This window comes from Gouania willdenowi, chromosome 11, assembly GCF_900634775.1.
Source record: "Gouania willdenowi chromosome 11, fGouWil2.1, whole genome shotgun sequence".
Classification (NCBI taxonomy): Eukaryota; Metazoa; Chordata; class Actinopteri; order Blenniiformes; family Gobiesocidae; genus Gouania; species Gouania willdenowi.
In genome coordinates, this window is record NC_041054.1 from 22664503 (window position 1) to 22690063 (window position 25561).

General features: G+C 39.5%; 1 protein-coding gene across 1 annotated transcript; it reads right to left on the reverse strand.

The window, feature by feature from the left end:
* Window positions 1–613: 613 nt before the first annotated feature.
* LOC114472626 (palmitoyltransferase ZDHHC18-like) lies at window positions 614–23538 on the reverse strand. The gene is made up of 9 exons (XM_028461939.1): window positions 22779–23538; window positions 17305–17465; window positions 12861–13010; window positions 12534–12671; window positions 9149–9200; window positions 8049–8151; window positions 7148–7257; window positions 4113–4215; window positions 614–1674 (listed from the first exon to the last, which is right to left on the reverse strand). The coding sequence occupies exons 1-9, from the start codon at window positions 23027–23029 to the stop codon at window positions 1372–1374; spliced, it is 1371 nt and encodes a 456-aa protein (XP_028317740.1). The 5' UTR covers window positions 23030–23538; the 3' UTR covers window positions 614–1371.
* Window positions 23539–25561: the final 2023 nt, after the last annotated feature.

Below are 25561 nucleotides of genomic sequence, written 5' to 3' on the forward strand. Positions count from 1 at the left end.
TAGCTACCTTCATAAACTCTATCACAGCAGGGGCCACAAAACTGTGACTGTATCTAATCTGAGGGCCACATTATTAACATGCATGTCATCATGTAGAATACTGACCGATCTGAGCATTAATCCAGGGAGAAAATGTTTTTGTCTTTGTGGTATTGTTTTCTTTTGTCAGTTTTTAGTACATTTGTGTGTTCTTGGTGTCATTATGTGTGCTTGCTTTTGTTATTTCTTGTGTTCTTGTTGTAATTATGTGTATTTTTCTGTCATTTTATGCGTTTTTGTTGTACATCTGTGCATTTCTGGGGTCACTTTGTGTATTTTTGTTGTTTTCTGTATTTTCCAGTCATTTTATGAAATTTTGTCGACAGTTTGTGTGTCTTTGAAGCTATTCTGTAATGTGTTTTTTTAGTCATTTTGTTTCAGTTGTTGTGTTTTATGAGTAATTTTGTGTGCGATTTGTGTGTTTTTGGGGTCACTTTCTGTATTGTTAATGTTGTTTTCTGTATTCTCCTGTCATTTTGTGTAACTTTTTTGACAGTTTGTGTGTCTTTGGAGCTATTCTGTAATGTGTTGGTTCTTTTTGTGTTCTTCTAGTCATTTTGTGTTCGTTTTGGGGGCCGCACAAAATTAGACAGAGACAAAATTAGACATGTGGCCCCTGGGCCGCCAGTTGCCCATGTCAGTTTTAGGGAAAAAACTAAATAAAATGTAAAAGTGTTGAAGTTGCAGGAGAAGATCAATCTGTTGTGTATAATAAGGCATTGAAAGGAGGGGCAGCCAAAAATATCGGCTCTTAATAATAGTCGCAGCCGTTCGATGTGTGTGGTAACATTTAGTGTGAGGTAATGTACAAAAAGAGGAGGGGCTTAACCTAATGTGATAAAAAAAACTGAGACAAATACTTGTGTTTCTAGAAACGAGGCAAGAAATAAACAAGATGTAGATCTTTACATCCAACCTCCCACTCTGGCCTTTTCAGGTTGACAATATCTGAGCGTGTAGAAAACTCACGATGCACACTATAGACAAACCAATCTCTATTTTTTTCATCACTTCCTTTTTTTTTGGCGTAGTGACATGCTGATAAATGTGTTTATTTTTGGTGTTATTGTTGCAATTCTTTTTACATCTTCAGTTTTCTTGTTAGGTTCCTGTCTCATGGTTGCACCTCCAATCATTCGATCTGCCTGATTGCTGAGGTCAGCAGTGCAGATAGTTTGAACCAGCATGTTTGATTGTCATATACAGAGAGCAGAGCCCAAAACTCTCTGATAAACCGTAAGAAAATATCTTTTGCATCATTGGGTCAAAACTCACAGCATGCAAGTGTCAAAATGAGTGTTGGACGAGGAGAACGTCATCATTCCAGGTGAGTCAGTGAGTTTTGGACTCCGGCCCTGCTTCAGGAGAGCTGGGGGTCAGCGGGTCTTCGTAAACGGGGGTGGGAACGTGCAGCGCGGCTCGTTTGCATTTCCTGGACTGAGTTTTGGTGCGACGCGGGGTGGAGGTCTTTACGGTGGGGTGTGCTTTGGGGCGCTGGGGGGGGAGCTCTGGTGATGTGTTGGGTTTAGCCGTGAAGCTGCTGTCTGCGCTGTGAGGTTTCCCCTGAGGACACGAGGTGGACAGGAGGGGGGAGAGAGCAGCGGACTCTAGCAGGTCTTTAGTTCCTTGAGTGCACTGTGGGAACAGAGACAGAGACGTATGGAAAACACATCTCAGTGAATGTGACAGCACTTACTGCACCAGTGTTGATTCACCTCAGTGGAGCCGATGATGTGCTAACGGAAGTTATTTAAAGATAATCAGAGGTTTTCTAAACTGCACTTACAGATTAAATTAGTTTAGTTTAGTTTGTGGAGTAAAAACGATGACTTCAAGGGAGCTTGATTTAAAGAGTAACTAAACCCCTGATTTCTGCTGACCTGTCACTAGGGGGGAAATTCAAAAACTGCCTTGATTGTGGGCGTTATTGCTGTAGCAGTAAGACACGCCCAGTCACAGCGCTGCACTGACGTCTGTGGTCAACTACAATGTGCACCCACATACACACAACACTACAGACACTATCACTAAACAGTAGGGCTGCCAACTGTTGTCGTTTAGTCGACTAATTGGTCGATGCCGTCGTGATAAACCAAGAATTTCATTGGTTGACCAACAATGGTGTTTGAATACAGTTTAAAAAAAAATGCAATGCACTTATATAGGTGATAAGGATTAAATATAAAATATAATTTATTTAATGGCTAAACATGATTCTATGTCCAACAACAGCTGGCTGCAAAAAAAAAAAAAGTGTTGCACTGTCACAGACTGCTCTGATCAGATTAAGACAGGCTTGAAGCACAAGCATCCACTATTGAATCAATTCTTTTTCTGCACAAGAACATGGATTATCCTTATATTTGATACGTGGATTATGTAAATAGATTCACTGCTGTCTCTGGCGCCGTATGTATGAGGAAAAAATAGGTTTTAACTGTCTGTTTTAGGTTGGGCTCTGATATAAATACCTAATGTCTGTCGGACTTGCAGGTTTCACTTTTCCTTTGTCGGGTTCTGGTCAAAGCTTGAATAAGGTTCATATCATAAATGGTCTGTGTTTAAAAGCCAAGCGTCACCACAAAAAGCCAAAACAAAATGTGTCTCTCTTTTTCTTTCTCCTCGTCGTCCTCTGCACCTGCTCAATTATTCTCTTTTTTTTTCTTTTTTGGTCGACTAATCGCTACGTGTGCCATAGTCTTGGTCGACCAACCATTTCCTTGTTTTACTACAGCCCTACTAAGCAGCCTGAACGCTGCTTACACACACACAGAAAGACGCAATAACTACACGCACGTTTGTGCACACACAGAGACAGACGGGAATACACACACTATGTGTCTGTACATACACACATAGCTTAATGGACCAGCTGATTAGCGCAGAATCTGCTCTTTATAGAAGCACAGAGTCAAAAACATCACCACAGCTGAGCAGTGGAGCAAGCTGCTCAGAGAACATTGTCGCGCTGTGATTGGAGGAAAAAATCCTCCCTCCTGTCACTTTTTATAGGCGGGGCGGGGCCAACAGTGAAAGTTGGTGATGCGCAAGAATCCAAACAATCTGTCTGAGCCAATAGCAAAATTAACACGTAATAGCTGGTGTTCAACCATTAGAGGGCAATAACTCTGACATTTTAAAACTCAAAACACAAAATTAAAATACTTTTACTCAAATACACATGTATTCAGCAGAAAAAAGTGGGTTTGGGGTTTAGTTACTCTTCAAAATTTCCATTATTGTCCACCTTATTTTGTCTTTGGATTTTGGGTTGTTTTCTACTATTTTTAACCCGTTTTTTTGTACGGTGACCTTGGCTACCTTGAAAGGCGTCTTTCAATAAAATTTATTATTATTATTATTATTATTATTATTATTATTATTATTATTATTAATAATAAAAGACTGTTTATCTTGTTTTTTAACTAACAACAGGTCCTATAAAATACACAATATAAAGGCCATAAAAGGGGAAACAAGAACAAAAGTTCTATAAATAGGTGTCAGTAAGCAATAGTCAATCTAGAACAGGGGTCACCAAACTTTCTGAAATGGAGAGATACGTCAAAGCTAGTGAATAGTCAATAGGGCTACCAGTTTAAAAAGCACTTATTAAATACTACGTTTTCTCTTTAACTTTCAACATGCAATAATTTATTTCCCCTTATTTATGCAATTGTTTCATTTTTATTACGTTTCACAGGAAATCATCATATTCCTATTTTACTAGCCTCTAGCAACTTTAAATAATGTAACTTATTTGTGCAATTAAACCATTCTGTAATATTTTTTCAAAGTTCAACTTTGAGTTTTTTAACCGTTCACGACCCATATACCAAATCTGTGACACTTAAAAACATGTCACAATGTTTCAGTGAAATTTCTTTCTAAAGATGGTTAATTTGAAATTTGAAGTCACAAATGTAGAAATATGGACCAAACCCTGCCACAAGTAAAGTGACTTATTATTATTAGAAAATAACAACTCTGTTTGTATGCTTTTAAGCCCATTTTAGGTCAAATGTTTCAAAAGACGTCCCTAGAAGTCCATGAAGACATGAAGACCTTCCTACCACGTTCATCTCACTCTTTGTGGCCAGAGTGGGCAGCTCAATTTCAGCACAGCCAGTCTGTGCCGACTCGTCCTCTGGCAGAAAACCCCGTCTGTCGATCAAGCTGGAGAAATCCAACAAAAGTCTTAATGGGTCAAAAATGCATGCATTCATTTTTTTACACAGGCTTCTCCTGCAGCGTCATGTGTATTAAGTGTTGCAGCTCATATCACACATGTAACAGAAGTACAGAGATTTAGTCTTTGTTTTAGTCATCAGAATTATTTTTAATTTTAATGTATTTTACTTGACTTTGTTTATCCCTTCTTATATGAGAGTATATAACTGTTAGATGTCTGAACCTTAGATTAAAACCTTAGATTATTCTAATCGGCAAAGGCAGTCCCCTTGCTTCCACACAGGTGACCCCTAGTGCACAAAAACACCAACTTCCTGGGTCTCCAGCGGGCGGAGTTCGGATGCACATATCCAAGCACTTTTGTAAAACCGATGACAGAAGCAGTATTGAAGTGACAGACCTCCTCTGCTTCCACATACCTTCTCCCAAGCTTTTAACTGGTGATTGTTACGTATGTATTTTTTTCCTGTATTAACCTTTATTATTGTTAGTTTCTTTTTTTGACTTGTGTAATTGTTTTAACAAATGTAAAGTTTTGAAAAGCGCAAATAAATAAAATGTATATTATTATTGATGGGACAAGCGAGATTTCCAAGTGTGAAAAGGACAGTATGAGTTTTCACTGTGAAAAGGTACATTTACGAGATACACCACTCACTGACCAGGTCCATGATTATTTTCATGAAGCTATTATTTTAATTCAATTTACAAATTTGAAGGAAGTGCACAAGATGCACATTAAACAGGCTGATAAGTGAAAGCATTGATCACCTACATTTTCAGCTTGAATCAACACTTCAATGGGAAAAATAATGGAACTCTGTCAGACTCGCTGCCCCCCCCCCCACCCCCTTTTTTTTTCTTTTTTTTACATTGCTTTCTTCTCTCTCTTTTTTACTTTTGTTTAGTTTATTTCAAACACGTAAAAATAAAGTAAAAACTAAAACAAATCATGAATAAAAAAATGCTAAATTGGGTGCGCACTTAAATAGATTGTATGCATGTTTTTTTTGTACGCATGTTATTCCGTTTTAAAACCAAATCAAAATAACAAATAAGCAGTGTGGTTATTTTATTTTACCAACTTAAAACCAGAACAGAAATAAAGAAAAGTCTATATTTTTACAGTGAAACTAGGACGAGAGCTTCATGTTTTAAGCTCACCACACAGAAGGGACCCACAGATGGGGGCGGACTTTTACTCTGCTGCATTTGGTAAAAAGGATCTTGTAGCATGTTGCCCACCTCACACTGATGGCAAAGAGGTGTAATTTGTGTGTTGATGATGTTTCGTTAAAGTTATTGATGCTGGAAGTCTGAATCTGTGAATATCCGCCAACTTTACTGAACAGTGTTATGGTCCAAATAGTATCCAGATAATCTGGTGACTGACTATCCACTGTGAGGCTGGTGTTAGGAACAATAGATGTTCGAACTTCTAAGATTTGACACTTTTGCAAAAACAATTACAGCGTTTTTGGATTTTTTTTTTTTGAGGGCAGTAAAAAACACAGCCAGAAGTTGATCACAAGAAACAAAGAGCACCAGTAGTTTCATTACACCACCTATGGTTCCTTTAATCTCATCATGTGCATGTTTTACGTAACATCAATTTTTTTGTTTTGATTTATTTATGTATTATTAATGTTTCAATTCATCAGTAACGTGATTTATGCGTTGCTCCTTTTTCTGTCCAGGAGTAAAAGTCCGCCCCCCGCCCCCGTCTAGTCCACTCTGTGTGGTGGGATTAAAAGATGAAGCTCCCATCCATAGTTTTCCCGTAAATATCAAAATATCACACGAACAGTATAAGATTAAATTTCAAAACCGAAAAACGCTGCTTATCTGATTTTTGATTTTTCTGTATTTCTGTTTTGGTTTTAAGTCAATAAAACAAATAACCACACTGTTTATGTCACGATGGGGTTTTATTTTGGAGACCAATCTGCAGGAGAAGGCTGCTGGGAGTGAGGCCAAGACGTCATGTTCTCCCCCTGCCCTCCAAAATAAAACCCCATCGTGACAGTATATTTATTATTTTTATTTAATTTTAAAACAAAATAACCAAAAAACAAAGGGTACACAGATTTGGTTTTCCTGTTGCGAGTGTATAACTAAGATTACCGATGCAGATGACAACAGGTGCAAATGTGGTGGAAAGCGCTCTATTTAAATGAGCTTTGCTGCTCAACATGGAGAGTGTGGAGAAGTTGAATGAACATAGTCTTAAATCCCAGTAAACAAACTGAATATAAGCAGAAGAAGCAGAATGTGGGAACTGTCTGTGAGACAGCGACTGCTGTGGGTAAAACCGAATGAACATCAGATAAAGTCAAGAAAAGATGGACAGATATGAGGAAAGGAAAATATAGCTTGTAAGAAATGAAATTCATTTATTTTTAATTTCATTAATTTGAATGATTAATGTTGATTCGAGCAGAAAAAAATCTGTTCTCTCTGTGACTTTTAACAATAACTGCAGCCATCTGTTAGTAAGGCTGTGACAGTTACAAAATGCCTGTCAAACAGACTGAATGAATTATTTTAATGTTTTTTTTTTTGTTTGTATTTTTTATAGCTCATTTCAGTCTTAGTCTATCAAATCCATACTGGCAAAACTAGGAAAACCTTTAAGCTTAAAGGCATTTTTATTTAGTTTTTTTGAATAGGCTAAGCCATCAGTTACAACTTACAAGTAATGAAAAATAATTAGAGTATACCACTTTTAATGAACAAATAATTCAAACCTTCAACCATCATACAGTTGCTAAAAAATTATGAAAAAGTATAAGCATTTATCAAAATATTTTTGAAATAACTAACATAACAGTTATGTTAGCCTTATTAAATTTTACGGTACACGTTGAGTGTTGTGGTGTTGATGCAGATCTCGTACTATGGTGGATCCATGACTGACCTGGGAGGCATCGGTGCACACAGCACTGAACAACAGTTGATGATAATATTTCTATGACTGTACGGGTTGGTGACGCCTTCTCCACCCTTTCCTGACCACGAGCCCTTGATCTGAAAGAAAATACCAAATCAAAACACACATTTTAGGCTTTGCAGCAACAAACTAATGATGCTGGTGTTAAATAACAAACATAGATGATCTTCAACATAAAACAAGTGCTAACACTTTTATTATTAAGGCACAGCTAACACCAGGGTTGGGGTAAATTATAATTGGAATCGTAGTTTTTTTTCATCTGTTGCTGTCGTAATCGTAATTCAACTGTAATTGAGTTGAGATAATTGAATGTGTAATTGTAATTGCCATTAAAATTCTATAAAAATTGTCAATTATAACTTAAAGAAAGCTGGGGAACCATGTTACAGTTCTACATAGATGTAGTTAACAATTATTATAATATGTTTCATATCAAGCTTTTCCACATCTTACCATTAAATAAAACTGATGCCCACACCAATAATATTAAAACCTATATTTTCATTGATTATGAAGCCTAACAAGGTACTAAATAAATAAGAAAGAAATTAGATGATAGATATTTGTTTTTAGTGTATTTTACAGCTGATTTAGGACCTGTTATCCTTGGAGATGCTAACAGAAAGCTAACACAAGAGGAAGGTTAACTTTCATTAAGTTATTTGTTTCAGTGTGAATTGAGAATGTAACTGTAATTGACTATGAGGATAAAAAATAATTGTAATTGGAAAAAATGCAGGTCACTGTAATTGTAATTGAATTACAATTGAACATGGATAATTCAATACGTAACTGTAACATGTATTACAATGTAAAATGTAATTGACCCCAACCCTGGCTACACCTAACTTAAAGCAGCACTTACGTCCTCATTAGTCGTCAGATTGGACGCCACGAGGTAAGTATGGAAGCCAGAGAGGCCCAAGATGGACCAGACTGAGAAGAAGCAGATTACCAGCTCCACAGCAGTAAACGTTATGTCAAGGAATGGTGTAGAAAGAAAATAGAATACAGTGCTTTTAATTAGAATTTCTATCAGCAGAATGAACTCATTCAGTCGTTGGATCACTAATTCACCTTTAATTTTAAAGTTGGGAATAATCTGCACTCACTTGTTTTAAGTCTTTAATTTCCATTCAACTGTTTTTGTAGAAACTTTTTTTTTCTTCTTTTCACCCATAAAACTTAAAGGTGAATACATTTAATAGATACAACATGTGAATTTGGTTATATTACTGTAACCCAAGCAATCAAATAACCATGTCAAACTAATGTGAGAAGTGCTGTTAGAATCAGTAAACTGTAATAAAGTGTGACGCTCTATAGCAGTGTTTCTCAAATGGGGGTACGCGGTGGCACTACAGGGGTGAGAGAGTGAGATAGAAAAATATAACAAATAAAGTGTCAGTCTTGGTCCCCCAGGCATGAAAAAAAAAAACTAGGGAAATACTGTAAATCGATTCAGGAACAACTAAATTGTTTTTCAACCTTGGGTTCAGGACACCATGTGGGGTCGCCTGAAATTTCTAAAAAATTCAAATAGATTTTTTAATTTTTTTTAATTATTCTTTTTTTATTATTATTATTATTAAAACAACACAATCTCAAACAACTATATCTCTTTGTGACTTTGTGAATCGAGCTCAACTAAAATGCGGTAAAAATAAATAAATAAACAAAATCAAAAACTAATTCTAGTAAAAAATGTCTTGGGGGGGTCACCAAAAATTCTTTACAAAATGAGATTATTTTAAATGTGTATCACTCGTTCATTCCATCATTACGCTCTATAGTTGTTTTTTAATACTGTTGTTCGGACAAAAGTGGGGACGTGGATTCAGAAATAAGATAAACGCGCAACTTGAACCAAAATCATTTGAGAAGCACTGTTCTATAGGAACACGCTGGGAAGGACAGCTCTGTGGGAAGAGCCAAGTTTAATCCATTTCTACAAGAAAAAGATATCTGCCAGGGCTTTCCTGAAGAGCAAACACGAGACCTTTCCCACCCTGAGCTCCTGAAAAAGATGGAAAAAGCATCACCAAAACACAAAATTTTTCCTACAATAAGGACATTGTTTTATAGTTTAAGTGCAATAACAATAAGTCTTATTAACATGACAAATACTGGTACTGCAGACACAATGACCATGTAACATGTAACTCAAACCAAATGTCACACAGGGACCTTTATTAACAGAGGTGTAGAGAACAATATCATCATTTATAAATTAAATTATGTGCATTTGTGAACATTTTAAAAACAACTTCAGCTGAACAAAGTGCTGTACAGTTTTTTTTTCAATTATTATAATTAACTATCAATTATTTATTTATTATTACTGACAATTGTGAATTTATCAGATACAGAATATATAAACAGTTGCCACTATTAACACGCACACGCACGCACTCGCACACATAGACACACCCACGCGCTGTAACGATCGCCTTCTGATGACTGTCCCTTTAAGAGTCATGGTAACCATGGTAACGTAAGGTCAGAGTTCAGTCAGACCTGCCTTCTTCCTGATATGTACGGAGCGCATGGATGGAGTTTAATGCAAAGCTCTGAAGTCTCACGCGAAAAATACACAAAAGGACAGCAGAAATGCACAAAATGTCTCACAACGAGTAAGACAACAACAAACATACACAGAATGACAGAAAAACACAAAATTGCTATAAAAACATTTTGTTCTTTCCTGTATTAATGATCAGATTGGTGATTATTCTAAACGCTGACATGAATGTTGATCATGTGGCCCTCCGATCAAAGAAACACATTTTTATGGCCCCACTGTGATAATAGTTGCCTACGTCTGGTCTAAAGCATCAAAGTCATATAGTAATTAGATAACAAACCGTAGGTCTTTCACCTGCTTTCTGTGAAGTGTCTTGCGATAACATGTGTTATAAATTGGCGCTATACAAATAAAGATCGATTGATTAGTGAAGTTATTTTTAAACGTAATGACCTCTTTCAATAACAAAATAAAGAAAATAAAAAACAAGAATCAACAGAAGACAATATGTATTCTACAAACATTCTACAATATGTTTGTAGTTCTAAACATGTTTAAGGTGTTTTTTTACTAACTTTTCGTCTCTCCCATGAGGTTATTCTTCTCCTGCAGCGTCCATTACAATTACATGCAAATGACAAATTAATCAAATTAGGCAATGACGTTATTTAGCCACTTCTAGCACCTTTTGGGACAGCCAGTAGCTACTTTCCTTACTGAGGAGTTGGCAACACTGAATAGAGAGCAGGGACCACAGCGCAAAACGGACTGGAACGTTGCAGAGCCCCATTTCCAGAGAAGTGCAGGCTTCAGTTTACCCATATCGTACACATGGAGCCTGCATTGTAGCAACATCAGTCCCCTCAGAGAGAATGTTCTCCAAAACAGGGCAAATAATTACAAAGAGAAGAAACAGGATCACTGTCAATGTCAATCTTCACTGAAGGAGAAAACTATTACACACACGCACACACGCACACGCACACACACACACACACACACACACACACACACACACACACACACACACACACTTCAAGCCTGAGTTCGTTCAAATACGGAAACGCTGTTCACTGCCTCCATTATTCTCTTCCACACAGCGTTTAAATGAGTTCCTCAAATTCCAGTTTTCACACTAACGAAAAGCACGTTTGTTTTTCTTCACCTCAGCTGTGAGGATGATTTTCATCTCGGAAACGTTTATTCCTTTGACAGTGTTTGTTTGGCTTCAGTGGGCGGGGCCTCTGAACCTGTAATATTTGAGGGCTTAACATGTTAATGGCCACGTTTACATGGGAACTTTAATTTCTCTTTAAAGCAGAAAAAAGTTAATTCCTCTTTAACCTGACCTTGTAAAAACCTAATTCCTCATGCTAATTTAATTCCAAATTAGGTGGCTGGTTTATTCTGAATCAAATAATTCCTCTTTCTTGTAAACAGTTAACAACACTTAATTCCGCTTTAATTTAATTCCAGTTGTTCTGCGCATGTGCGACTTGCGGCGAGGACGCGCTGGGAATAGAGCCGACACTATTTAATAAAAGCCTTAAAAGACATGGATATAATGAAAAAAGGGGATGGACAGAGGCATAAACATGAACTTATTACACACACGGAGATCAGAAAACGAAACAGCTTCATCGGACGGGTGAAGCCTGTTCACACGGAGACAGAGTAAATGCGTCTCCATACTGTTGCACAGGCTGTAATATCACCAAGTTTATCATTGTAATGGTTGTTAGAGCTACTATCTTTACCAGGAAGCAACTATTTATTCCTGGTTATTGTTTTTCTGAGTTTTACTGGGATTTATTTACTGGTGATTAGGTCGTATCTCTCTTCCACTCCGTGGACCAAAGTGTGTTAATGTCCAGCTGCTGCTTCAAAACTACAATCAAAATAAAGGTGAAAACAGTTCTCATGTGTGGTCTTCTGTGTTACAGCTGACAACAGAAGGTTTGTTGTGTGTTTTTCCCGATAGACGTGATAGACGTGTACGTCATGTTCTCCCCCTGTCCAATCAGAGCCTTCCCAACCCCCAGACAATAAAGCGGAATTAACCAAAGCCGAATAAACCAGTTTACCATGTAAACCTCAGTTTGGGAATTACTATTACCATGTAAACACAAAGCAGAACAGTTTAATTCCCAATTGATTTAATTTGGAATAACTAATTCCGAACTAAAAAACATCATGTAACTGTGGCCAATGATGATCAAATTCAGCTGCCGCATTTATCAACACCGGATCATTTTTACGCTGGGATTGGTCAGATATGAACCTTTCATAAATGACACGTTGGTCCTGTCATAGATGTGCACTCAGATCGGTACCCGGTTTCACGCAAGGTTGTTAAATGAGGACCATTAAGTTCATTAGTATTTTTTTTTTTTCACTGGAACTGTATGCAGTACATTTTTCTGTTTGGTGTGTAAAATACTGCATGCTTTGTGTTGGATGGGCTGTATAGTGTGTACATTGCTTTTGTTGGAAAGATAAAATATGTATATTGCCATGTATTTGTGTTTTCTGAGTATAAAAACAATATTCTAAAATATTTCACAACACAGAAATGTTTTCCATTCCTCATAGTGGTTCTTATAAAAGTCTATTCATATTATGGTTCATGTGTGTGATTTGAAAACAAAACCATTTTGAGAAGAAATAACATTGTTTTGAATTGTGAAGTTTCATTTTGCAGGAGAATTGAGGGGTTTTGACAATTATGTGTTTTTTTTAGATTTGTGTGTAAAGTTCTGCGAGTGTGAGGAATGCTTTCAGAAGACGTGTGTCAGTTTGATTCCTGATCAGTGGGAAATCACTTACTCAGTGCTAGATGTGTGGTCACACAGCCAAAGATGAACGCCGTCAGGAAGGAGAGCGACACGATGAAAGTGTAAAAGAAACGATAGTTGCGTTTCCCGACACAGTTACCCACCCAAGGACAGTGGTGATCAAACCGCTCTGAAAGGATAAAAACACAAAGATAGACACTCAGAGGACAAGGGGACAGTCAAACCTTTAGTGTGGGGTCATGAGGGCCACACGTGCTGTACCCCCTGTGAAGCCTTCTTCTATTATTTATGGCTGGTAAATGTCAAGGCTTTGGTGTGTGTGTGTGTGTGTGTGTGTGTGTGTGTGTGTGTGGCTCACCCACACAGTTGTCACACAGGCTGCAGTGGGAGGTGCGTGGAGGCCTGAACATCTTGCAGGTGAAGCAGTACTTGAGTTTGACCACCTGTTGGTTGATGAGGACCTCCTTGGTGCGCGGTGGCGGTCGGTAGCTTGTGCTTCCATTGCTGTCTTAAAAAGGACAGAATGGAATATTTGGAATGCAGGACATTCAGAGGAAACAGGCAAAGTACCATTGTGTCTGCTGTGGTCTGCTTAGGAGGAGGAGTTAGCGATAGAGGACAGAACATTGGACAAACTTCTCCTACTCTGCCCTCACTTAAAGCAGCATAGGGAAGGATCTAAAAATAGGACTCAGTAGTGACGGCTGATACCCCCAATTTCCACCGCTTCCGTAACTGCTCCGAAACCGCAACGCATCTGATAGGATTCCATTAAAGGTCTGATATCATGCTATATTAAGACCTTCCACAATCAACTACAACCACATATGGGTAATATTTTACATTTTGCAAAATAAAATACTAATTTATTAAGAAATATGACTTTTTGCTTGGATACCTTTTATTAACGTTGAACATATTGAGCAAAAGAAAAAGTAGTGCCCCGTTTGGTGGAACGAAACTGAACGATACATCTCACGTACAACTGTGACACAGTTATTTATATATTTGCCATTCATGTGATCGTTTACTGCAAAACCTCTGCGCATGCCTCAGAATGCCTCCGTGAAACCAAACAGTAGTTTGGTCCACCGTGCTTGTCTTCTTTCAGCCTCCAAGCCGTGTTCTTCTTTATTTCCGGCTGAGTGGACGCCTCTCCAAGCCATCGAGAATGCGCATCAGTGTCATTTGACGTCACGTCTACAGAACTACACGGGAAATTTGGGCCCGGAATTGCAAAATGCAGGGCTCAAGACTGCGACCAAAACGGTCGCGTATGCGAGTATATTTTCAGTGTGTGCGAGTGAAAATTTTATCTGGTCACATCCGTGCGAGTGCGTATGGGTGACATTATTTTGGACGGAGCGGCTGAACGCTTCGTCACGTCCCACAGAGTGCACCTCTCTCTCTCGGGTGAGGAGACGGTGCGCGCTCAAGCAACTTGGCTGTGGGTAATGCAACGGTGAATGCTCAGAGTATAAACACCAATGACTCAGCACCTTCCTTCTTCACCACCTGCAACATCTACAGACCATCAACTTTCCTGCACCTGTGACTAACCTTAAGTTTTAAATCCCTGGTAAGATAATTAAACCAACAAAAACACTATTCTGTAAGAAAATAGAGATTTTAATTGTGTGGGAACAGATTCATTTAACCACCAATGTGCAGGTTAAATATTCATTTAGGCATGAGTTGAACACATGATCATGTGTTATCAAGTTCAAGTTACTTTTTGTATCCTTTCAAATACATCAACTAAAAAAAATGTTTTCTATATAACATTGGGTTCATGTAAACTGAGACGTGTAAGAATTTGAAGATGCAAGATACTGTTTTCTTTCTTGATGTCAATTTATTTTATTTTATTTTATTTTAAATTGTTTTGAGTTGCCATTTACATGATCAATATAAATCAAATTAAATCAAACATTATTCTATATAATTTTAACTGTATAGAATTTAATACACTGTATTGTCTTCATTGAGAAGGTATTTTTTGGCTCCAGGAGGATTTTAATCCTGGTGAGATGAGGTTAAATGGTTCCTTGTAGAGTAAAGGTTGCAGACCCCTGACCAGGGGAAGAGGGTTAGGAGACCCCACTATAAGAGCTGGACCCTCTGAATTTAATTCCATGGGGTGAAACAATGCAGATGCTAAGTTGGTTATGCTACTGTTAAGGTAATTCAAGTACAGCCTTCCTGCAAAATAAAAAACTGAATACATGTAACCTGTTATGCTTTGCTGTTATTTAAAAAAAAACTGTTACGTCTTTTAAAATGATATAAAATAAATGACCTGTTATTTCAGCCACTGTTTGTTGCAGAAAAACTTAATATTGACCGTGGCTCAGGTGGTAGTGGGTCGTCTTCTGATCGAGAGGTTGGGGGTTCGATCCCAGTACCTGAGTATGTGTCGAAGTGTCCTTGGGCAAGACACTGAACCCGAAGTTGCTCCCAGTGGTTGACTAGCACCTTGCATGGCAGTCCTGTCCCACTGGTGTGTGAATGTGTGAGTGATTGGGTGAATGAGCTGATATGTAAAGCGCTTTGAGACTGCTTCAGTGTGGGAAGAAAGCGCTATATAAATCAAGTCCATTTACCATTTTAAAACATTAAAACATTTAGCAAATATATCTCGAGTCATTGTCAATCTTTACTTCATACAAAACTACGATACGCCAGTTAAGTCAACTATTCATTAGCATGCATGGCTATGCTGTACAGCCCCACCCCTGCTCAAACAAAGAAAAGAAAAAAAGATGCAACCAAACTCTGTGCTGGTGTGACCAACTGAGAAAGTTAGTCGCACCAGTGCCACCACTGGAAAAGTTAGTGTAGAGCCCTAAAAATGCATCACACGGCCTGTTCAAGGCAATAGGGAGACGTGTGTGGGCTCATTCTTTTTGCTTTTGAACGCTTCATCAACCATTAGCATTAAAAGATTTAAAATCTATGTTTATTTTTTTCACAAATCCTGCAATATTCTCCTTTAAGAAGCAACTTCAATCACAGCCTGAAGAAATCCGTCCCACGACATCGCTACTCCTTACCTGCTACCAGGGTAAGGAGCTTCAAAACAATGAGTCAGATCAATTTTATTTACATTAATAAAACGATATAAGCTTTTGGGACAGGATTATCAACCTGCAAGCATCTCTGTTACATACCAAGACGTTAGGTGTAAAAAAAAAAGAGTTTGGGAAAGTGTTGAGTTCAGCATCACTGACTTCAAAATAGAAAAAATAGCTCAGCAAACAGTCGTGATGTTGAATAACATGAACATCTTACATCACTGATGTCTAAATTTTGTCCCTGTGTGGGAGTTTCCAGGTGCTTAAAAACCAACTTTAGAAAGTCAGGTCGCCTTATAATGGAAGCCTCGTGGTGAGCGGAGAAAGTGTTTCCAGTAAAGATGAATCTAAAAAAAAGCTAAAACTTAAGTCAGCCAAAAGCTACATTTTTGCCAACATAGACAAATGTATTTATAAGAAACTCAGCTTCGGCTAAATCCATTAAAAACCTAGTGGGGGGATGTTTCATTCCATTAATAGAATATTTTATTTATTTAAATCAAAGCATTAAAATCCTATTTTATTGTTCTATTTTACTTCCTTTGTGGCTCCTTTAGCTTATAGTGGACATGTAGTATGAGGACAACAAGGAGGTGTGGAGTGAGTTCCTTTAAGACGGGCGATTAAAAGGTATATTTGTTTACAGCATCAGTTTAATATAAAACCAGGCTGTTTCCAGGAGTAAAGCGTGCAGCTAAGGGAAATAAATACAGAGGCTTGTGCCAGTAAAGTTCATCACTTCATCATTAACAGAAAGAGCCTGAAGCCTGATGGAGAGGACAGGCACACTGATTATTTGCAAAAATTATAAGAAGTTATGTGATGGAAATGTTTGTTCTTTACTGATCCTAAAGAGGAAACATAATGGCCCTCATTTATCAACCGTTTGTACGTTCAGTGCAACGTGCATTCGACTATGGCTGAAGGATTAATTGCATTTGCAATAATATGGCGATATGTTAAAATGAGATTTTGAGGCACCGGACGCAAGTCAAAAGTGCCCGCCACGTGAAAAGCTTAAAAACGCGCCACACAGGACGCGCAGTGGAACCTTCAACGTTCCCTAAAAGCACATCCACCATGTATTGTGAATGTAGACCTGCCGCTTTTGACGCTTTCAGCGCGTTTGGTGTGAACGCGCAATTAAACTCCAGAAAACAGGCGAGTTTGGGAAAATAAACCTCAAATACTATGTTGTTGGGGTTCTTAGAACAAATGGAGATGGGTGAAAAATAGCATAATATTGGACCATGAATAAGAGGTGTCCCGATACGATATCGGTCCGATATTAGCCTGAAAACGCATATCAGATATCGGATTCAAATTTCCAAATTTATGATTTTTATTTTTTTCCCCCAATTCATTTTTTATTTATTTTATTCAATTATTGTTATTATTATTGTAGAATACTGTAGATATTATGTTGAAGGTTAACATTTATGTAACCAAATGGTTAATAATAAAAGGGTCAGTTTTTCTCATACCTACTGTTGCTGACTATTGTTCTCTGTTTGAGTGACATCGCTTGATCAAGTCTTTTCTAACATTACACACTACAAAATAAGTCATTATTATTTATTTATTAAAGAAAAAAAAAGTAATAAAAGTATGTATGATTCATGCTGATATCGGATCAATATCGGTAGCGGCTGATACGCAATGCTGCAATATCAGTATTATATCGGAAATGAAAAAGTTGTATTGGGACATCCCTACTTTTAAACTTACCGATCTGTTTCTCGATGTCTGCAGCCTCGTCCTGTGTGGCCCTGGGCAGGATGCCAGGGTCTGTGAAGCTGGTCTGGAGAAGTGTGATGATCACAAACACAAACAGGACTCCTCCAATGACAGGGATGCAGCAGGTCAGGTGCTTGACAAGGAATGGGCAGCTACAAGCATAGAAGAGAGACACAGCTGAGATAGGGGCGGGGCTCTAATAACTAAGTCTTTTTCTAAAACCCAGAGAAGGATCTGCTTTTAATTAACAGCCAGCGGTTTCAATCACCACCATTCTAATCCCAGAGGACGGGACATACATTTCACTTCCACAGAGGGAATCTTGTTTTCATCACCAAGCCTGAATATTCACACAGCAAAGGCAGAGATGGTGTTTGAAGCAGGGCTGTTACGCATTCCCACATGTGAAAGTAATGGATTACAAGTACTCACATCACTGTAATAGAGTTGCTTTTTTGGGTACTTGTAATTTTTTTTTGAGTATATTTCTAAATCAGTATTTTAACTTGGATTTAAGTACATTTTAAGAGAAGTAATTTTTCACATCTCTACACCCAACCAATACTATTTTTTTTTTTTTGTTTCAAAATGATCAACGGACATTGTGAAACTACAAAAAATGAAATGACCAAACAACAATCAAATGCATCACATCATATTAGCCGCCCAATCAGATTAAACATAATGCACAACGCCAAAACAACATTGAATGCTGGTTATTTTCTCAGTTTTAGAGTTCATAAATGTAACTATGTCTATATTTATTATTTTTTACTTCTATTTATGACCATGTATTTGAATCTTTCTGCTGTATGATGACTGACTGCTGCCAACAAGATGTCATTGCATTGAAATGCAATTACAATAAAGTTTCCATTATGCTATACTGAGATTTCTTTTTTTTTTTAAATTGAATTCATAGGTGTTATTTTATTTTAAAAAATTATTTTACATTCTGACAAACCTTTTTGTTTTATACAGATGCCTTTGTGGAAAATAAATCAAGTTCCAAATGTGCAATATTTGGTCTTCCTTTTTATGTTTATACATGAGATGTTTACTGTATGCAAGGAAATATCAGTACTCTTTACACCTCTGCACATTCCTCTAAAACTGATCAGAAACAGGAATATTGTAGAAAACGTCATCAAATAAATACTAACAGCATTCAAAAATGCTGTGTTATAATTACAGACTGATGACTAATCATTAGGGTTGGGGTTAATTATAATTGTGTAATTGATTAAAAAAAATCTGTGATCATCATGATTAAATTGATTAAATTGCATTCTAATAATTGACATTGTAAATGTAATTGCCAATTAAAATTGTCAAATATAATTTAACGCAAAATTGGGGAACCATGTTACAGTTCTACAAGTTCTATAATTATCAATATAAGTTTCATATTAAGCTTTCCCACATTTTACCATTTAAAAATAATTTAAATTGAGGGGCATGACGACACAACAAAGGCTCAGACGCCAACACCAAAAATATTAAAACCTATATTGTCACTGATTATGAAGCCTAACAAGGTAATCAATAGATAGTAAAGAAATTAGATGATTAATATTTGTTTTTAGTGTATTTTACAGTTGATTTAGGACCCGCTATCCTAAGAGATGCTAACAGAAAGCTAACACAAGAAGAAGGTTAACTTTTATTAGGTTATTTATTTCAGGCTCAGTAATTGTGATTAATTGTAATTGAACTTTAGTAATTGAGAACATAATTATAATTGACTTTCTGAGGATAAAAAATAATTGTAATTGAATTGTAATTGGAAAAAATGCCGGTCACTGTAATTGTAGCTGAATTGCAATTGAACGGGGGTAACTGAAAATGTAATTGTGACTGAAAATGTAATTGACCCCAACCCTGGTATTCACTCAACGTTTTATACAGTGCTTAATAGGACTGGGTAATATATCGCGATTCAAGATATATCGAGTTTTCTATTTTGGCGATATGGAAAATGACAATATCGCCTATATCGAAATACAGTATATCTATATTATTTTTACTTGTTTTTATTTATACAATCACAGTACAACCACATCAAAAAAGTATTTAATATTATTCATAGAGTATAGTTAAACAGTGTCGTTTGTTACAATTTTCCCATATTTCTGAAATATATAGTTCATAGCTTATTTTGTATTAAAATATTAGTTTTAGGAGATGGTGCTTTTGTTACTTCTCAGAACACCCTGAAAAGCGAACAAGCCACACTACAGAACTCACTCACACATGCTGTACCTTATACTGTGTATGAGAAAAAGCCAAAAGTGTTGCATATTGTGCAGCTGTTTGTTTTTTTTTTTTTTTTTTGTTTTTTTTTCTTTTCTTTTTTTTTTTTTCACCTTGTCTGCACATGCTGTTGAAGGTTAACACTACAAGAAGTGCAATCTTTTAACAGCAATGCATATTTTATTATTGCAATTAAATAAATGAATTTATTTCATTGCATAATTGTGACCATCACCAGCCCTCCCTAGGGAAGGGTAAATACTTTATTAAAGGGAGGATGTAAAAAAGAGAGGGCAGTGTTACACCAGGGTGAGGGGGGTGGGGGGGGGAGTTAACAGGGAGGAGGGATACAAGATAGGAAAACGAATGGGTGGGGAATAGTCAATAAGTTTCAAGTGATGTGATGTGAAATTGTGGTTGTGTATATTGTGCTTATTGTTGTGTTATCAAGCCAGTCTGGTGACCAGTGTGCGGCTTAGGAATAATGGTGGTGGCTGTGAGCAGAGGAGGAAGTGAGTGGAAGTTACATAAAACAGGTATTTGGGAACAACGTGTCTATGGTTGAGCCCAGTATGAGTGTTATCCCACAGCCCGAGGCCAGTGCGTCCATGACAAATGTGATTCCAAGAGCCGCTACTGCAAAACCCATGAGCCGCCCCCGGGCCCGAAGAAGCAGTCAGGCCAGCAGAAAGAGCGAGAGATCTAGGGGCCCCCGGCGACCACCCCACGGCCAAGCAGCCCCCCGAACGCCCCGCCGGGATGTCGCCCCCTAATCTGGCCCCGACACCCTGCCTCACGGGGGATTGCCCAAGCAGGGGCCGCACCAGAAGGTATGCAAGGGCGCGGCACGCGCCACCCGCCCCAGAAGACCCCCGCCAGGACCGGCCCGGCCAGCCGGTCAAGCACCCCGGGCCCCAGGAGCAACCCCAGGGACCAGGACCCCCCAAGGGCAAGCCCCCGGGCCAAGCCCCCCGGGACGCGCCCCCCACCCCAGCCCAGGTGCCGGCCACAGCCCAGCAGGACCGCACAGCCCCAGACGGCACAAGGCCAGCAGCCCAGGGCCCGCCGCCCCCCGGACAGCGCAAGCCACGGGGCAGCGCCCCCCGCCGGCCCGCGAGCAACCGGCGACCCCCACCGCGGGGACTGAGGCACTCCAACGGCACACATCCAGCGCGGGACAGCAGCCCCCAGCCAAAGATGCCCCGGACCCACCCACCAGTCCGCAGATGGCAGGACATACCCACCAGGCGGCCGAAAGCAACCTCAACCACCGGAACAGCTAACGCCGCCCCCCCAGTAAACAGCATCATCCCGAGGCGCCAAACAACCCTGCCCCAACCCCGGTAAGGACACCAGCACCCCCCCAGCACACCCACCCCCCAAACCGGCGAGGCAGGCCGCCCCGGGCCCGCACACCGTGGGGCCCGCCCCCAAGGCCACCAGGAGACAAAGCAAGCACCAAGCCACACCCAAGGGGGAGAGGCACCCCCGCGCCCCACCCGGCCAACACAGCCCGGAAAGACCCCGCAAGGAGAGACCCCGGCAAAGCCCCCCCGAGACCCACCGGCACGCCCGACCGCACCATCTTGATGTACTTTTACTCTATGCAGTGGCCCAGCCACCAACAGAGGGGCCAGGTCCCCACCGGAGAGGCCCAAATATGTGTACCAACCCACCACCCTGTTATGGTGCCTCTCCATTCCCCAATGGACAGGCACTTCCCGATCTCCTGTGTGAATGTGTGTGTTTGGTGAATGTATGGGGTGTAATTAAAAGAAGGGGGATGGAGGGGAGCGGTGCTCCCCCTCCAGCCTCTGTGGATTTATGTGTATGTGGTGTAATAGGCCGGAGGGTGTAAATGATGATACACCCTCCGGGGGGTGGCATGTTGAGATGCGATTAAAATTGGAGGGATTAGTAGGGCAACTAGAGGTGGGAGGGCCGCCCCCACGCCACTACATAGTAACACAGGTGGCGGCCCCCTCCACCCCCAGCCCCACCATCCAGCCCCCCAAGGGTTGGGTATCGGTGTGTGGTGCATTTTGTGAGTGAGCCAGACCAGCTGGGAGTGGGGTGAAGTGAACATGTAGGAGGCCTGTCCAGTGTGAGCCGGGCCCGTCCGCGTGGCGGGCCACGCGAGAGGGTAGATGGCGCAGACGGGCAAGTGGCACTGCGGGCCCCGGAACAGCACAGCCGGAGACCCCCCCCCACGGCACCCCCCAGACCGCGCCGGCCCCGCGGAGCACGGCGACACCCCCCACCCCCGGGCACAGCCAGGCACCAACCCCATCCCCCGGCGCCCCAGGGGGCGACCCCCGCCACCCGCCGGCCCGGAGCAACGCCACCCCGCCACCAAGGGGAGCGGCCGAGCAGGGGGGAGGCCCATGCCCGCACCAGGGCCAGCACAGGCCCACCCGGCACCACGATACAACACTCTCCACCGGGAGGCGGTGCAGCTGTTTGTTAATAAATGTGCCTGTGTGGCATTTTGCATCAGATTTTATTGAGTTAAAAATATAAAGATTTATATCGTATATCAACATTTTTATAAAATATCGAGATATGAGTTTTGGTTAGTGATAGACCGATACATTGGCCGGCCAATATTTGCGGTTTTTACGTGCATCGGCATCGGTCAATGAGGGGTGTTGTGTTTGCCGATCCACATTATTTAATATTTGTTCAATATTTTTTACTTGTTCTACATCACCTGTTTTTAATATCTGTTAAATATTCTTTACTTGTTCTTGTTCTACCTCACCTTTGTTCATTTCAATAAATGCTCCTTTAAAAAAATTGAGACTCGTACCGTTTGATATCATTGTGTAATTTTGATGATGTAAATTGAGGGAGCAAAAGTAGTATCGGCTCCAAATAATAATAGCAGTCCATATGGGTCATGGGGTAAGGCTGATGGAAAAAAATTGTTATCGGCCCTAAAAAAAAAAAAACTCCATAATCGGTCTATCCCTAGTTTTGGTCCATATCGCCCAGCTCTATTGCTTCAGTCAAAAACTTTAAAATAATAATAATAATAATAATAATAATAATAATAATAATAATAATAATTGCTTGGACCAGACTATATTTCATATCAGTAGATCAGCTCTACACTTCTTTTTCTATATGTAAAACACCAGTTTCAATTCAAACAATTGAATGGTGACAGTAACTGAGTTGATTTCCAGATGTTTTTATACACATGGACTCACTCAAACGTGAAGAATAGTCCACTTGTGATGAGGATGAGCCCCAGGGTGAGAGGAAGGACGCCGCTCTGCCGAGCCACGATGATCCTCCCCCCGCAGTAGAAGCGGTTCTTCCCGGGGAAAACTTCCCACTTCCTCCGGGCTTTTCTCGGCTCCCTCCTTTGGACCGTGTCGCCCCCATGGAGAGGCGCTGGGGTCGGGGTGGCCGTCGGGAGTGCCAGTAGGTCGATTTGCTGATACTCACAGTTTTTCATGTTTATGTTCCCACATTAAACTTCTGCTGCTGGTGCTGGTGGTGATGTGTCCTCATCCGGATCAGAGGGCTGTGTGGCCGGGCAGCATCACTCACTGAACACCGTCACTCCGTGTGGAAAGCAAGCTAACCCTTTACTGAAGCTACTCGGTAAACAAGCCTGAGAAACGGTATAATAAAAAAATAAAAAAGAAGACACTCCCGGTACTTGCCATGCTTCTTCATGTGCTCCTGTTCGTGTGTTCCCGCACTAGAGGCGACACGCACCGGGGATGAAAGCCATGGTTAGCCTGTTAGCTGCTCTGCTTCCTTTCAGCATCACACACACAGTGGCGTTAGCCTCGCATTAAACTGAGATAATACACCCAGCCGTTACCCTTAGCAACATTAAAGAATATAATTTATCAAAAGGTCAATACAAGTAAAAAAAAAACAACAAACGTTTAATCCCATTGCGTGTAGCTTCGTGACCCAGAGCTGTGAGACGTCGGAGAGACCCCTCTATGAACACTGATATTAACGGTGTTGAAGCACATCGCTACACACTACTGGTCCTCCTCAAACAGGGTGGGCAACACGCGGGGCGCGGCCCACTTGTGTCCTTAAGACATCCATAACGCAACAAAACGATATAACTATGTATTATGAACATAAAAAATGTGTAGATGGTTAAAAATATTTGTACAAACATAGTTTTGGAGCTTTTTCCAAAGGAAGTGTCTATTGATACGGAAATGTATCTACATAAGCGTAATGTGCCTGTGTTTTCACAGTGTCCTTTAAAAATAAAATCCCTAAAATGGGGTATCTAAAAATAAATATAAGCTAAAATAAAACTGACGGAACTTTAAGTCACGTGGTGCACCTATCACGTCACCTAAACTGGCCAATGAGGGGCACTACGTATGAATAGAGTTCAGGTCTATGCAGACGTTTCCGTATCAATAGCCACAGCCTTTTCCAAATACCTCAAACAGCGACAGTCAGGCATGGACTGGGACCAAAAATAGTCCAGACCAGTCCTCTACATTATCAGCAGGTCATTCTATAGGTCATTCTGAGCCTAGGTAAGAGTGGACTTTTCTGCCTCCCAACAAGTAATTGTTTTGTTAAAAGTCTATACACAGTGTGTACACATCTTTATTTGTTTTGCATATCAAGACAAAACAATGCACGTCTGTGACACAACAAACCATTGGAAAAAATACAACCTATTTTAAAATTTAGAATAATACACCAATACAATATAACACCTACAGGTGTAGTGCAAATATCCTGTGGAAACCACGACAACTATGGTGCAAAATCCAAAGGCAGTGCAAAACAGTGCAAATCAAAAGTTAAAATAAAATGTAAAAGTTTCAGTGCAAAGAATTTTCTACTTTCCTGGCTTTACTAGTCAGTCACAAAAATATTAAAACCAAAGAACACAATGTGCAAACAACACAATATAATTATATAGAATAGAACAATAAATAGAATAAATATAAATATGCATAAATGTGGATGAAAACATTTTCAATATGAATATTTAATTAATCAAGAGAAAACATGCACAGTTATTGTAAATGGTGTGTTTCACGTTTATATCTTTAATATATATATTTATAATTATTATTTTTATTTGTTTTTGTGTGTGTGCGTGTGTGTAAATTCAGACTTTAGCCACTGTTTGCCAATAAATATCCTTATTTTCCGATTTCTTTTAATCAATTTTTGTAAGTTTTTTTTCACACTTTTATCCAATTTTTGTCCTTTCTTGAAATTTTTGGCCACTTTTCATGCCAAAAAGCTCACTTTTGCCCAATAAATACCACTTTTTTTTTTTTTTTTTGCCTCTTTTTGTAGCACATATTTGCCCTTTTTCGCTATTGTTTGCCACAATTTGCCCATTTAAGCTACCCTTTCCCATTACATACCATATGGTTCCTCTTCATTTGTCCATATTTTGGCCACCCATACTGCATTTGGCCCATTTTAGTCAGTTTTCACTCTTTTCAGAGTGAAATTATTGTTGAGTTTTATTTACACAATGATTCATGTTGTCTCTCTTAATTTTACTTACTCCTGCGGCCCAAAATAGATGCTCCAAAGGACCGGATTTGTCCTCCGGGCCATGAGTTTGACACGTGTGCACTACAGGTGACAGGCTAAATTAAATTACTTTTTTTCCCCCAGACACACAGAAAACCAACTTTCACTTTAAGTATTTCACAACATTTGTACTTTTGTGCTATATTTGTAATCAAGTGATAGTAAAAACACACATTATACAGTTTTCTAGACCAGTGTTTCTCAAATGGGGGTATGCAATGGCACTACATGGGGTACTTGAGAGAGAAAGAGTGGACAATTAACAAATAACATTAAAAAAATGGGGATTTATAGCGGTAATTTTAGTTAAAAATGATCATCACAATATTGATGATGGAAAGGATCTTGATTAGAACATAAACTGGAAATACAAAGGTCTCGGTCACACCAGGCGTGAGATGACCGGAAGTGATTTAAAAAAACTAAAAATAAATCTATT

Bases quoted from the DNA above. Each gene is read 5' to 3' on its own strand.
- LOC114472626 (XM_028461939.1), bottom strand. From the start codon at position 23,029: ATGAAAAACTGTGAGTATCAGCAAATCGACCTACTGGCACTCCCGACG. The intron at 12,672-12,860 runs GTGAGCCACACA...TTATCCTTTCAG, and splicing joins CCTGTGTGACAACTGTGTGG to AGCGGTTTGATCACCACTGT. The intron at 4,216-7,147 runs GTCAGTCATGGA...GGATTTCTCCAG, and splicing joins TGTGCACCGATGCCTCCCAG to CTTGATCGACAGACGGGGTT.